The 15703-nt window shown below is 35.2% G+C and overlaps 1 protein-coding gene across 9 annotated transcripts in view; it reads left to right on the top strand.

The window, feature by feature from the left end:
- ADGRL3 (adhesion G protein-coupled receptor L3) overlaps nt 1-15703 on the top strand; it is a 761705-nt gene that overhangs the window by 481853 nt on the left and 264149 nt on the right. For all 9 annotated transcript variants that reach the window (XM_079770921.1, XM_079770928.1, XM_079770927.1 and 6 more), the window contains one exon: nt 1051-1851. In XM_079770921.1, coding sequence (XP_079627047.1) covers nt 1051-1851 — 801 coding nt within the window. The remainder of the gene's footprint in view (nt 1-1050; nt 1852-15703) is intronic.

Below are 15703 nucleotides of genomic sequence, written 5' to 3'. Positions count from 1 at the left end.
CTTTCTAGCATGACACGGGTTTATCCGTGACTAAGGACCCTTTCTTTCTTTCTGTGTAACTTCGAGCTATCCTCCTAGAAACAGGTGCTCTGAGGACCGCTCTTTGGGAAACATTGCTTGATAGCCCCTTTGTTGCAGATCAATCAGCCAAGCTTTCTTACCTCCACTGACGCAATGTGCTACTGAGTCATTTTAAAAATCACCTTAATCAGATACCTCTTACCCATTTTCAGCCTGAAGTATGAGCAGCAAAATATTATAGCAAGTATTTTAATGCTCTTCTCATGTAACAGTAAAAGGTACATGTTTTTAAGTTCCAATACTACTGTATTTAACAGGACATTTTTAACTGATTAAAATCTAGACCTTGGGTTCTGCTCTGTAACCTGTCACCTTTTCTTCTCTCCTTATTCCTTCTCTCCTTTCTTTCTCTTCCTTTCTCCTTTCCCTTCCAGTATTCATCCATCACTCATTTTTAATTGTCTGGGTTGCATGCTCTGTGGGCACTGTCGCAGCTTTCAGAGCTTCGTTTCCTAGAAGATTCAGTGGCCTGAATTGCAGGGCTTTACTTTCCCTTTGCTATTACATTTAATTACTATTGGATTTCTACATATTTCTTAATGACAAGTATTGAATAGCTGATATCATTGGAGTAAAAACAACCTGTTTTGAACATTTTAAATAAGGTACACAAAAACATGTATTAACGTGCATTTGTTATGTCTATGGGGTACATAGACATACAGCTCATTTGTATATGTATAACCAAAAATATGGTAATACATGTGTGCAAAGGTGGAAACCAAAGGAAAGCACAGCTACTCATAAAAGGCCAAATTTTTTCAGCCAACGAAATCGAAATGATTTTCAATAAAAGTCAAAATTAATGTGTATGACTACATTGTGTTCTCAGAAGAATGCAGCAAAAATAATTAAGTGGTGATGGGTATCTCTTGTTAGAGTCGCATTCCACTTGGTGGAAAATAAGAATGAGTGGCAAAATATAAAAAATTAATATATTTATTATCTTAACTCTTTTCCTCCCAACAGTTTTTCTTTGTCCTGGACTGCTAAAAGGAGTGTACCAGAGTGAACATTTGTTTGAGTCCGACCACCAATCTGGGGCATGGTGCAAAGACCCTCTACAGGCTTCTGACAAGATTTATTATATGCCCTGGACCCCTTACAGAACTGATACCCTGACCGAGTACTCATCCAAGGATGACTTCATTGCTGGAAGGCCAACTACAACCTACAAGCTTCCTCACAGGGTGGATGGCACAGGGTTTGTAGTGTATGATGGAGCTTTGTTCTTCAACAAAGAGCGCACCAGGAACATAGTAAAGTTTGACTTGCGGACTAGGATAAAGAGTGGAGAGGCCATCATAGCGAATGCCAACTACCACGATACCTCCCCTTACCGATGGGGAGGTAAATCGGACATAGACCTAGCAGTGGATGAGAATGGGCTATGGGTCATCTATGCAACAGAACAAAACAATGGTAAAATTGTCATTAGTCAACTGAACCCTTACACCTTACGGATCGAAGGGACATGGGACACTGCCTATGATAAAAGGTCAGCTTCCAACGCGTTTATGATTTGTGGGATTCTGTATGTCGTCAAATCTGTGTATGAGGATGATGACAACGAGGCCACAGGGAATAAGATTGACTACATTTACAACACCGACCAAAGTAAGGATAGTGTGGTGGATGTGCCCTTTCCCAACTCATACCAGTACATAGCAGCTGTGGATTACAACCCCAGGGACAACCTTCTTTACGTGTGGAATAACTATCACGTCGTGAAATACTCTTTGGATTTCGGACCTCTGGATAGTAGATCAGGTAAGTTTGACTTTTGAGGGTTCTCAAGAGGGAAAATGTTTACAGTTTATTCTCAATAAGTTTATTGTACATTTGATTCGACTGCTTTTGTGGTCTTTTTTCTGGCCTTGTACCTGAAATGGTTCATTGTCTTTTCATCTAAACAATGTTGCTATTAAAACCTGACTCTTTCTCCTCTGTGCAGCTAGTCTCCAGTCCTTAGCCCTTCTTTGAAGGGCATGTTGATCATCAGCTGATCAATTCTTCAGGTAGTGTAGAACGCAAAATCTCTACTGAGATAGAATGCTATTCCATCTAATTCATTGTGACTGGCCTTCAGAAGTGTTCATCACTTGGAAAACTTCAAACGGTTGGCTTGTATGAATGCTTTCACAGTCTTACACCAATATATTAACCTCATAGAAAACATAATATATGGCCACTTCTAATATTGTCATTTGAGTATAAATATGTCTATATAACTGATACATATAGAAAAATGTTCATAACTGATAAATACAAAAATATCTTAATTTTATTTAAAAAATGCAAAACACAGCTCTGAGTAAACTTGAGATAATATTTAATTCCCTGTGCTTTTTTTTATAATCACTAGGACATACTGTTTAATTTTCATAAATTGCTTTTTATTTTACTGACACAACTGAGCAGAATTATCTCAGTTTCGAAGCTAAATTATTTCAGACTAGCAATAATATTATTTCATATGGCAAAGCATAATGGAAAACTAAGATAAAGACATCTGAATTTTGATAGAAATATAGCAATTTGAAGTGTATTTTTTATTTCAGTGCTTACATGTTAACACTGAAATAACTGAAAACATTTACAGTTTATTCTCAATAAGTTTATTGTATATTTTTATTAGACTGACTTTTTTATTTTCTCTATTGCTTTTATCATTCTTTTACTATCAAACTATTCTGCTTTCTAGCTTAGGTCATTTTATACATCTCCTCTTATACAACTAGATTCTAAGTTCCATATGGCCAATAACCTTATCTCACCCATCCTTTCATTAGATTTTAAGTTGGCCATTATTTCTGCCTTCTCAGACACTAGTGTAATAGGTGGCATATGCAAATAAAGATTCAATAACTCTTTGATAAATGACTGAAGGAATGAATGGCTTTTCACTTCTTACTGAGATATAATGCCAAATTAGGTGGCATTTTCTCTAATGCTGAGAGGCTGCAGTCAGAGTAATAAGAGTAATAGCAATTCTTTCCATGGCCAGAAATGCAGATATTATGTTGAACTGTTTATTTTTGTTTGTTTGTTTGTTTGGTTGGTTGGTTGGTTTTTTGTGGAAGGAGAAGCCTAACTATTCAAGAGCATCAAAAATAACTTCTCGTTAGTCATTCCTCAAAAATCTTCTAACCCAACTGCAGTATCTGACTCACCTCTGTACAGGGTAGGTTTCTCAATCCAATGTGCCTTTCCATTGTAAACCTAAGGAAGAATCATCTGGAGAATTATGGGAAGATAATTCTTTCAGGGCTGTAATATTCTTAACCACAATTTATATTTTGACAGTGGAAACTCTGTCGATGAGTAGTTCTTAGCATTTTTTTTTTTACTTCTAATTGAAAGAGGAAGTAATTTCTACTTACCTCCAGAGAAATAATAAATAATAAGTCATCATTTTTAGATTAGTCAGTAAATAAAGGGCAGTAACATATTTTAAGTTTTATTTATTGGAAAGAACGTGAATTATTTTTATTTAGAACAATATGTAGGTTAAAATTAATTAACATTCCAAGATTTTTGTTGGATGGATTGAGCCAAATTCCTAACTTAGTTTTTATAAATTATCTTTAAAGGGTAGCTAGAGACTAGCGCAAAAAAAATTCCAACATATATGAATAAAGTTATGTGTGTATGTATCCATATACAGGGTGTCCCCAAAAATGTATGTAGCTGATAGCTCCATTTTGAACATGAAATATATTTTAATAAACACTGCCTTTATAATTATTCAAAGTGTGTGTATACATTTTTTGAGACACCCTTTACATAACAAGTCACTGTAATTGTGGATATAAGGAAACTTAAACCACTCGTTTAATTTTCTTCATTTGTTTACATCTGGGAGTTAAAATATAAACCATCTTGCCCACATGTACTAGGCTCATATTTGTTAAAAGGATGTTATTAAAGTGGAAAACATTGAGGAATGATAAAGTTCAGCTTTTGAAACAAATTCCTAACTTAAGCCAGGATTTTTACCCTTTTTAAACAACAATTAAGACCTCTGTTTTGCAAAGCTTGAGTTTTCACTCTTATTAAATGTATAAATATAATCATAAGATAATATCATTTGTCATGCACAAATGCTCAAATTAAAAAGCTAGTACTTTGGTGTGAACTTATACTACAGTTTTGAGGTGGAAAGAATAAGTGTGGGAAGTACATTCTATGCATGATGTGTGGATATGAGAATTTCAATTAGCATTAATAGATGACGTTAATCTTTTTTCACACAAACAGTTTCAGCTGCATGTTTTTCTTTGGTAAATTACATTGACATTTTTAAAAGAAATTGCCTTTAGTGAATTCTTATTATGGATCTTCTTGTGTAGAAATCAACTTACTATAAATATGTTAAGGTCATAAAGACTAATTCTGAGTATGTAGATCCAAAATGTATTTGCTGTTGCCATCTGTTAGAAGCAGGCTGAGTGTTTTTGCGCTGATTTTAAGTAAGTTCTAATCAATGAAAATTTACATTTTTGGAGGTTTTTTTGTAATTGAGTATTTGTGTTTTACTTCTACTGAATATAACTATTCTCTACATTAAATGATTTAGATGTTGGAGGTTAAGAGGCAAATCTGCTTCTCTTGGATATATAAAAATCCTATGGTGAAGAGTGCATAAGGCAGTGAACATGGCTTGGGAGTCTGAAAGACTTGGCTTTGAATTCTACCTCTAGTTTTTGTGGGCTGGTTGCTCAGCCTCTTAGTCTTGGTTTCCTCAGCTCTAAAGTGGGAAAAAAACAATACCTAGTTCAGAAGATTATTATTAGATTTTAATGAGATGATGCATGCAATAACACAACCTAATAGCTACACATCAACCCTACAAAATCATTATTATCCATATTTTATTTTATTTTATTTTTTACTGATTGATTTTTAGAGATAGAGGAAGAGAGAGATAAATATTGATTTGTTCCACATATTTATGTATTCATTGGTTGATTCTTGTATGTACCATGATCAGGGATTGAACCTGCAACCTTGTTGTATCAGGAAAACACTCAAACCAACTGAGCTACCTGGCCAGGACATCCATATTTTCTAAATGACGGATTAAGGTACTAAGGTTCATTCAAAAACCTCCCAGCTATTAAAGTGCAGCTGGACTTTAATTTTCTGCTCCCTTCTGTGACACTAGTGGTGGAAAAGTATGCTTACTGATGCTGTGTGTCTAGTTTCATTCATTGGACAGAAGTGATCCCAGTATCTCCATGTGCCGGACATTCTAGATGCAGATCTAATTTGTAGTTTTCTCAATTAGATAATTTCTATAGCATAGCATTCTAAAATATCATATCTACTCTTTAACCATGAAATCAGATGGATATTTATGACAAGCATCCATTTTAAATTATAAACTTTAAGGGAGTAGAAAGAAATACTTAGATTTTCAGAAATATTCTATAGAGTAGTTTCAGAAGTGATTCAATTCCACTTCTATATTTTTCCCAACACCCATTCTCAAAGTGCTCATTGTCCTGTCCTTTATCATGTTGGCTCATTTACACGAGATTTATGTTTTTGTATTCTTTTCAAGGGAAAACATCGGGGGAGTGGTAAATCTGTGAAAATGGTTATTTTCAACATAGCTATATAAGGAAATTCATTTTAATTTGATGATTTTAAACTTGTATTTCAGATGTTCATTGTTGAATATAAGTGAAGTTTCTTCTGAAAAGTTTTTTAATGGGCCTACTCTTCTGGACAAAGTTTTAAAAAGTCTGAAATTTGTTCTCACTTTTCTCTAAAAACATTTTTCAGAACATCATGCTTTCTTTACTTATTCTGCATTATCTTAAATGCATGCTTGCCAGCTTTTTTAAAAGTTTTCCAGCTTGAAATTAGTGGAGATATGAATCAGAACTTGTTTGATATTGCTATTCAAATAGCTTATATTTGCAGATTTTTCAGAAACAGTTTTTAATAATATAGTTAGATCTCACGTGTTCAAGAATATACAAGTGCAAATAATTTTCAGTTTATAAAAAGCTTTGTTCTGGAACTAATGAGACTTTGATTCATATTGAACTAATAATATTGATATTGTTTTAGTTGTTATTACTTACAATTCCTTAGTGAGTACCTAATATATAGCTGATGTGTCAGGATTTGTTGACTATTTTAAGAAATAAATAAATGAATCAATGTATATATGTTTAAAATCCTTCTTAATCTGAAGATTATGGGAGTGGGAGTATTAGTTCTAAATTTTGTTTTATTAAGAGTATATGAATCTTTACTCTTTGCCCACAATTAAATATAATCCAGAGGATTTAAAGTCACCCAGTTTTCTCCCATCCCACCACCCACACATAATTTTTTCCCTTTTTCACGTAGATTATAGTGAGCCTTCGTAACCTGAAGGAAGTTTAGCAGGTGATAAGGAGAAGTGCCAAAGCACAGTAAAACCTAATGGACTTCTTCTAGGCTGGTGTGGCTCAGTGGTTGAGTGCCAATATGAATCAGGAGGTCATGGTTTGATTCCTGGTCAGGGCACATGCCTGGGTTGTAGGCTCCATCCCCAGTGGGGTGCATGCTGGAGGCAACAGATCAATGATTCTCTCTCATTATTGATGTTTCTGTTGCTCTCCCCCTCTCCCTTTCTCTCTGAAATATATATTAAAACCTAATGTACATCTTTTCAAAAAGTAATTAAAAGAAATTAAAGTCAGTAGTCTTACAATAGGAAAGAAGGTGAGCAGCTGTTCAATGAATTTTATATTGCAGAACATGGTCTTAGATTTTTCAGTTGACAAATTGCAAGAATTTCTTCATATTGGAGAAAATGGAAAGTGTACTGTATTCAGAAATGAGTAGAAGTTTGTGTTCTGTTGAAAATAACATCCTGTGTGCATAGCAGGTGATTCAGTTTTGGACACTTATATCACACATGCTTGTAAGCATTAGCACCTGAGTAGGAAGCAAACGCCAACGTGCGTCCTCTCCTTCTTCTGAGCAGAGCTCCAAATCTAGAACTATCAGATCTAGTGTTTTATTGCAAAGTAAAAACAAACAAACAAAAAAAGTACTTTTAAATTAGCCTTTTCCCCATCACATAAAATATGATATAAACTATACATTCATTATTGCCTCCAATTGGCTATCTTTTGTAAGAAATATATTACAAACCAAGTAATGCTTGACTATTTCACAGGATATTTGAGTGATTCTCATGTTGTCATCATGACTCTAAAACAATATCTTGTTTTGATCTCTACAGTGTGAGAGGATCAGGGAATTCCATTCACTTGCCTTCAGCTATTATCAGTGGCTGGTATTGACTGACTGACTTTCACTATATAGTTCTTGCTCCCAAACCACTTTGTGCCAAGATCTTTGTTCATTATCAGATAGGAGTGAGACTTGAGGTATTTTTTTTTTACTTTTCCAGTTTGTTTCTAAACTCTCCATAGAACAATCTAAAGTTTCCCTGTCAAACATACAAATGTTTTCCAGTGTTTCCTACTTAAGAGGGCTGGGGTAGGCTCTAGTTGATAACAACAATAGGCAGAAAAGTCCAGCTCCAAAACTTTCCTAAAATTAGTGTCTGTAAGAAATAAAAAAATCTATTAGCCAAGATTTAGTGAAAGATATCAAGCAATATGGACAAACAAACCAATGATAAAGACACGTAGTTACTCCCTTGTATTTGCTCTTCTACTTCCTAAACAAGATCCACATTTTCATGAAAGCCCTTTGGGATTATTTGTAACCACTCTTGTATGTGCTGAAGATAGTAGACTCTAAAACAACAAAAAGCCTACACAAAACAGTTTAGCAATGCAGATAAGGTGAACCTTCTGTCCTTATAATATGCTAATTAAGTGCATTTGTCTCTTCAGTAAAAGCTGTGGCTATGTGGTGATGAATAAGAACTTTAAACACACATGACACCTCGTTAAAATGTAATTTTCACATCATATATCTGAGCCCTTTACTTTGACAGCTGAGTAATGTGAGTGCGAGGCAGAGAATCTTGGACATTTTGAAGCTGTCACGTGTTTAATAGGTATCCGAATTTGCTCCCTGAACGGTTTAGTTGGATATGGGGCACCCTAGACACAAAATAGAGCCAGAATGTAGCGGGATCTTAAATCAAACTTCTCCTTAGCCTCTGGGTTGTGATTGCTTCACAGTTCCACTTGAGGTGCCTCATTGTCTCCAAAGTTTAATTTACATCTCTCTGGGTGAACTTTACAAAAAGAAAAGAAGTAGTCAGCTACTTGTTGCTAATGTCATCCTGGTCTGTATTTTTATTCATCTGCAGTTTCCTAGTCTGCAGAGGAGCTCTCTCCCTTTCCCTCCAATTCTTGCTTCTTGTAGCCTATCTTGACAGCTGCTGCCTGAAGGGCATTGCTGCTGGTGCTTTTTCAGGGAGCAGAACCAACCTTGCAAATTTTGCAACAGCTATTCCATTGCCAGGTACCATCAGCTACATTTTCTTATGTGTGCTGTACCTTTCTTGCATTTTTCTCTCTTTATAATTGAAGGTTACGCCTTTCCACAGTGGCTCCTTCTACCTCTCAGGCTCTGAATATCGAAATCACAGTCCTGTATGTACAAGCAAAGCTGGACCTGGCTTTTGACAGCTGAGCCCACATTAGCCATCACTCTAACATCTAGGTGACCTTCCTAATAAACGAGGCAAAATGGAAGGGATAAAAAGGTTCACAAATGTTACTGATGTATTCATGTTTTCCCCACAGAGCGATGTCCCTGATAAATGTATAATTATTGGGAAAGTAACCAAAATTATTTTTTGCATGTAAGGCACAATCATAAAAAGATGACTTGCTGTGAATAAGCGTCCCATTCACACCAGCTGTTCTTCCTGTAGCCTTGTCATTGCTCATTAGCACATCCACCAGAGGGCAGGCAGGTGGAACCAGAATAGTTCTGCTGCTCATTATTAGCAACATCTTGCAAGGGGCTAAAATGAGATTTCTGATTATCCAGGTTAAATCCAGATGAAGAAACGAAGACTCAAACATTTAAAGTTACCTGCCCAGAAAAACCCAGTTTATAAATATAGATGTGGATTTCAAAGAAGCCCAGGTTTATTTGACTATATATCATGAAGCAGGAACACTTTATATTTACAATGGAAAAAAATTATAACTTACACAGCCATACAATAGAATGTGATATCATGGTGCATGGATTTGGTACAGTGTGTCTGTGTCTGCATGCGTGTGTTCTTGGAAATGCTTGAAGAAACAGACTGAATTATTAGAGGATTAGAAGACAGAAATTTTTCAGAAATTCTGAGCAATTTGAAAGACTTTAGAGATTTGTCTAAAGGGCTGGCTCTTTATCAGGCTGTATTATAATTGATAACTGTTATTTCTATTTTCTTAATCTGGATATATTGCTAGCAATACTTTCATCATTCCTTTCTCTGAGCAAGATTGGCAAAATGCTGAAAAAGTAAAATGAAGAAAGAAAAGGAAGTAGTAGGTGAAGAGAAGACTAAAAGGGAAACAAATATATTTTTTCTAAAAGTAAATGAATAAGAAGTGAAAGAGTTCCCCTTTTTTCAAAGGAAAATTTATGAAAGCACATGCATTTTAAATTCTCAAGTTATTTTACAAGATTTGTTTAATTACCTCAAGTGGATAAAGGTAAAATTAAGGACAATGTATTGAATGCTTATACCTTGCCGGTTGGAATATAAATTGCTATAACCACTTTGGAAAGCAACTTGACTATCATCTAGTACAACCTATGTCTAGATGATTAACTTACATTATATTCTACCGAATCCACTTCTGTGTTTCTGCCCTAGAGAAACAGTCATATTTGCATTCAGAGAGACTTGGATAAGGGCGCTCATTACAGCAATGTTTAAAATTATGTAGGAGTGGCTTAGTGGTTGAGCGTCGACCTATGAACCAGGTTCCTGGTTGGGACACATGCCTGGGTTGAAGCTCAATCCCTAGTGCAGGAGACTGCCAATCAATGACTCTCTCTCATCATTGATGTTTCTATCTCTCTCTCCTTCTCCCGTCTGTTCTCTGAAATCAATAAAAATATATTTAAAAAAATAAAATATAAAAGTGGAGTATACCGAACTTCCCCTCAGTGTGTGAAAGGACACAGGGTGTGGTAGGGAAGGAAGACAGAGCACAGTTTGTGGACAATACGCAGCCAAAATAGAAGATATAACAGACAACTATCTGTACTGGCGCCAGAGATTTTAAAATCCTGGTCAGTGTGGAGGCGGGAGGGAAGTAGTATATGATCAGTTATCCCATATAAAGAAATATACCAAGTATTGGTATCTCTCAAATGATAAGAAAAAATCTTACACTGGAATTTTCTTTTTCTAGTAATATACATAGTATAGTCTCATTTGGCCTCAAGCTAGCTTTAGTAACTCACAGAAGCCAGAATTGCAACTTCCCAAAGCACCAACAGCCTTTAACTCCTTTAACTCTTTCTATAAAATCATGAAATTGTCAATAAAAGAAGCCCTTTCTTGTCAGAAAAGGAAATTTTTGCTCTGAAATTTTGATTGTGGCATATAATAGTAACTACCATGTGTTTCTGCTGCTGTGCATACATAACAATTCTTAAGATATGATTGCTTAAAAAGTATTTCTAACATCATCTTCACAGGATTTTCCCTTGAGTGGGAATATATTGACTTGTCATACATTCCATAGTCTATGACAGTTTTTAGTGTAACTGTAATTTTGAAGCTTTCAGGAACATGGCAAAGCATTCAGTAGATGAACAAGACTAATGATTTGGCTGATTACATTCTAGAGCTAAGAATTTAAAATACCATGGCACGGGTGCAAGCATGGAAAAGCTAAAATTTTAAACCCTAACAGTGAAAATGAAGACTTACATGTAAATGATGGTGGGGGTTTTAGTTCTCTGATTTACTACTGCAAAAAATAAGCCAATCAGAATAGATGTGTCAGAAAATATTGAATTTCAGGAAAGAATTCACATAAGGAATGTCAAAAATAATCATCTGGTTGAGTTGAATTGTATATTGGAGTTAAAGTCTAAAGTCATGTATTAAAATAAAAATTAAACAATCAAAATTATGTTTCAAACTCCTGGAATAGTTTATAAAACATAGTGAGTTTTTTAAAAATGTATTGCTGTAGAGTACATAGGTAGTATTATTTATTATTGTGTGATGTATATCATACATAGTAAAAAGTACCTTTGTAATATATAATTATACAGTATTTTACTTACATAACAGAACTATTTAAATGCATGTAAATTAAATAAAAACTGTGATGCAACTTCTGTGTATTAACAAAGAGAGTTCCATAGGTATTCTGTGTTGATAAATCCTTGCTGTGAGAACTTTTCCCCCAAACACTACACTTATTCTTCTTGAATATATTGATCTCTACTTTCCATTAAACTCATACACAATTATTAGATCACTTATAAAATGTCTCAACAGTGTAACTAAAACAGTTATGTGGTATAAAAATATTTAATGATATGTGAATGTTCTTTATTGCTGATTTTTTTAAAAGCAGGTTTAAATGATTTAGAATTTAGATCATTATCCATTTCCAATGCTTTTTAAAAACTATGTAGGATAGGCCTATTTTTATTACATGGAGAACACATTTTAAAGAGCATATGATCCAAAGTTTTCATGGTAGTTAATTTCTGATGGTTCCAATTTGAGTTTTTCAGGTTTTATTACATTTCTGTAGTGAATATGTTCAGTCTTTGAAATAGCAAAACAAAGTTCTGATAATTAACCTAATAGTCCTCATGAATAGAAGAGTACTGCTAATCTATTTAGAATTCTGTGCTGGAATGTAAAAAGGCCTTCTAATTGTGTTCAAGATAATTACTCAACTAATGAGTTACCCAACTAACTAATGAGAACACCCTTGTGACTTGGACAAACAAATAAGAAAGTGCCGAAGTCTTATTGAGAGAATGAAACTGTAAGAGAGGAGCCTTACTCTATTTCTAGTGTAGTTTTCTTTGTTAAGAAAGAAATCTTTGTACTTCTTAAAAGTACTGGGTATTCATAGAGACTTTGCTTCTACCCCTTGATTATAGAGCCCTCCAGTGTGTATGTAACATAAGATCTAATCTACTCTGATATGGGAATATAGAATAACAGAGTAGGCTCATCTCTTATATCTGAGACTTAATAAATATTTCTAATGTCCTTTTACATTATTTGGTTTAATGTTTTTTTCTATCGATTTTCACTTTTCACTGTTCAAACCATCAATTTTCACCAGTTGTTTGTAAGGAGAAAAATTGAAAAGGGAGAAACATAAAAATGTTTCAATATACCAAGATTGAATTTGAATGGAAGGAGAGTCAACCATTCTAATCAGAGATGAAACTTAAATGTTTTGACTTTGACTTTGACAGTAAAGTAGGTAAATTTGCCAATTTGAAATATTCAATATTATTTTTATACAACTATACCCTTTTTATGTTCATGCTAATATTTCCTAGGAAGAGTAGGTAAGTATGTTTATTGAACATTGACTACTTTCCATTAAAACAAGATACCCAATGAGTATTTTTGATGAGAGAGAAGCGTCATTTTCATGGTGTAATGAAATTGAAAAATATTTGCAGAGAAAATATTAGAATGTTCTACCACAATTTTTTGTAATTATTTCCAGAGGCAAATAATGTTGCTCTAGTGATAAGTGGCTTTAAATACTTTGGTGAATTAGAAGCCCCTTTTTTTATATTATTGTATAATAATAAGTTAAGTATGTGCAAAAAATCATAGGTAACTGACTCCTGAGTTATATAGGAAAATGGATCTCAAAGTGCGGTCCAACAGGAACTTGTTATGAATGTGAATTCTCATGTCTGGTCCCAGATTGAATCAGAAATGCAGAATAAATCCCAGTTATCTATTTTTAAGAAGCTGCTAAATTTGAGAATTACTGTGTAGGCCATGATTCCTAATTCCTACTAGGTTAGTTTACACTACAGAGTGTAATAAACACATTAAACTGATTTTTCTTTTTCAAATTTCTGTGATTCGTTTTGTTGATTTCCTTTAAGTAAGTGTTTCCCAATCCCCCATCTAATGACTGCTACAAAGACGATGCATGAATCACGCAGGGAGCCGGTTCCATGCAGATTTTCTGTCTCTTCCTCCTCCTGATCAAATCAACGCCCTAAAATACTGACTCTGGATGTGAAGTGAGGCCCCGGGAGAGTATGTTTTAGAGGTGATTCCGGGTTTGGAAAATAATCATGACTCCAGATTCCTTCATGTTTCAATAGGACTTATATCTTAGCATGAGTATTGTCATAGTGCATTGGGAATCTGTGAGGCGATATAGACTCACTAGCCACTCTCTGGGCTCCGGCTGCTCTGGCAGTGAAACGCATCACTTTGTTTTATTAAATGACTCTGTGTTCTGTCCTCGCAGAATTAATGCCTGTGTGGCTGACAGAAGCGAACAGCAGTCTGATGCGGGATGGACATGTCCCCTCTCAGGCTTGTGCTGGCAAGGCAAGGTGCCATTCATCTTCACCTTGAATAGCTGGAATAAATTAACACAGTGAGCGGAGCAGTGAGGCCAGGCAATCATGCAGGGCTTTGCAGCCGCTCCTGGTCTCTTCTTGTGTTGGGAAACAACAGCAACAGCAACAACAAAAAAGGTGAAAAATGGACAAGAAGATAAATTGGACCTGTCGATAGAGCTAAAGGAATGCAGCAACCAGTAGACTCTCATCCTCACCATGATAGTGCCTCAGACTTCCATATTTTAATTGAAGGGAAGTGTGTGTGTCATACCCAACAGCAGGAGTAGGTAGAATTCTGAATTTTTCATTTGTTCATAATTTTCCAAGTATCCTAAGACATAGGCCATAACCCATTCGTGATTCCTTCTGTCCATCCCCGCTGACTTTCCTAAGCATGGGCAGATGCAGAACTGTTTTGAAATACTATGTTGCCGCCTGGGCGCAGTTGCTCTTTCTGCTGAGTTCATTTATTCTGGTTATTCGAGGCCAGCAGGAATGGCACTCAGCTCTGCCAGCTGAGATCTGAGTGAATGCAGAGCATGTGCCCATCCTGACTGAGGCTGATGTGTAACCTTTATTTGGCTCAGCCCCCTGCTGCTCTTACATTTCTCTCTTAAGACAGAAACATCTGGTGGCTCTGACCCAATAAGACTGTAACATTTAAAAGCACGTTTTCAAATATGAATTTGTTAAGTTAAACACTATGGTATGCTTTAAAAAGACTCAACAATTTTTATCTTTTTAATTTTTAAATTAAAATTGTGCATGGAACTGCTAACTCACTTAATGAAATAACGATTTTATGAGAAACTTTATGTTCAATTTTCCCTTTACTTCTTTTTTATAATATGTATTATTAGAGTTATCCCTATAAATATCTGTGTCCTTGACAAAGGTGATTAATAGTTTTCTCCCAAAGCGCTTTTGTTCAATTTCCTTTAGTTTTTAAAAATTGTATACCCACTCTTTCTCCAATTTAGAGATGAAAATATAGGCATTCATTCAGATTATGGGAAATTTGATTTACTTATTTACTAGTAGATTGTCCTCTATTGCAATTAGGATGTAAAGCAATTCTGCTCTTGTTCCTATTTAATATGAAATAGTCAAAGCAATAAGATGTTGTAAAGCCCCACACACCTTGCAAGTTTTTGCATTTCTGAACTACCGTATTTTCCGGCGTATAAAACTACTGGGCGTATAAGATTTTCTTGGGTTAAAAAGTCATCTTATACGCCAGAAAATACGGTAGTCCAATATATCTAATCCATTATATCTAATCCCATCAATATAGTCCAATATACCGTATTTTCCGGCGTATAAGATGACTTTTTAACCCAGGAAAATCTTATACGCCCAGTCGTCTTATACACTGGAAAATACGGTATAGGAAAAAGAAAAATCTGAAAGATGGATCCATTTCTTATTTCACTAATAGCCACATCATTATCTATTTTATTCTCTAAGTATATTTTCTATGAGATAATTCAGAGGCCTTGTAAATTTTCTAAATTATTTTATGTATAAGGCTAAATACTTTACATAATCTAGTATGTTAACAAATACTTCTTGAATTCTCAATTTTGTTTCCATCTCTGTACTCAAGATCTAAAGTGAATTAGAATGAATAGGTAATGGAATTGATTTTTTAAATTCTGAAGCCATTTTTTTTTTATTTTAAATATATTTATATTGATTTCAGATAGGAAGGGAGAGAGAGATAAAAACATCAATGATGAGTAGGAATCATTGATTGGCTGCCTCCTGCACGCCCCCTACTGGGGATTGAGCCAGAATCCTAAGCATGTGCCCTTGACTGGAATCGAACCTGGGACCCTTCAGTCCTCAGGCTGATGCTCTATCCACTGAGCCAAACCAGCTAGGGCTCAGAAGCCAACCTATCTAATAAAAGAGTAATATGCAAATTGACTGTCACTCCAAGACACAAGATGGCCGCCCCCATGTGGTCAAAGATGGCCACCCCCATGTGGACACAAGATGGCTGCCACAAGATGGCCTGCAGGGGAGGGCAGTTGGGAGTGACCAGGCCTACAGGGGAGGGCAGTTGTGGGTGATCAAGCAAGCAGGGAGG

This window comes from Cnephaeus nilssonii, assembly GCF_951640355.1.
Source record: "Cnephaeus nilssonii genome assembly, chromosome: 1".
Taxonomy (NCBI): domain Eukaryota; kingdom Metazoa; phylum Chordata; class Mammalia; order Chiroptera; family Vespertilionidae; genus Cnephaeus; species Cnephaeus nilssonii.
The sequence above is the reverse complement of the archived record's forward strand: the minus strand, read 5'-3'. Positions and strand labels throughout refer to the sequence as shown.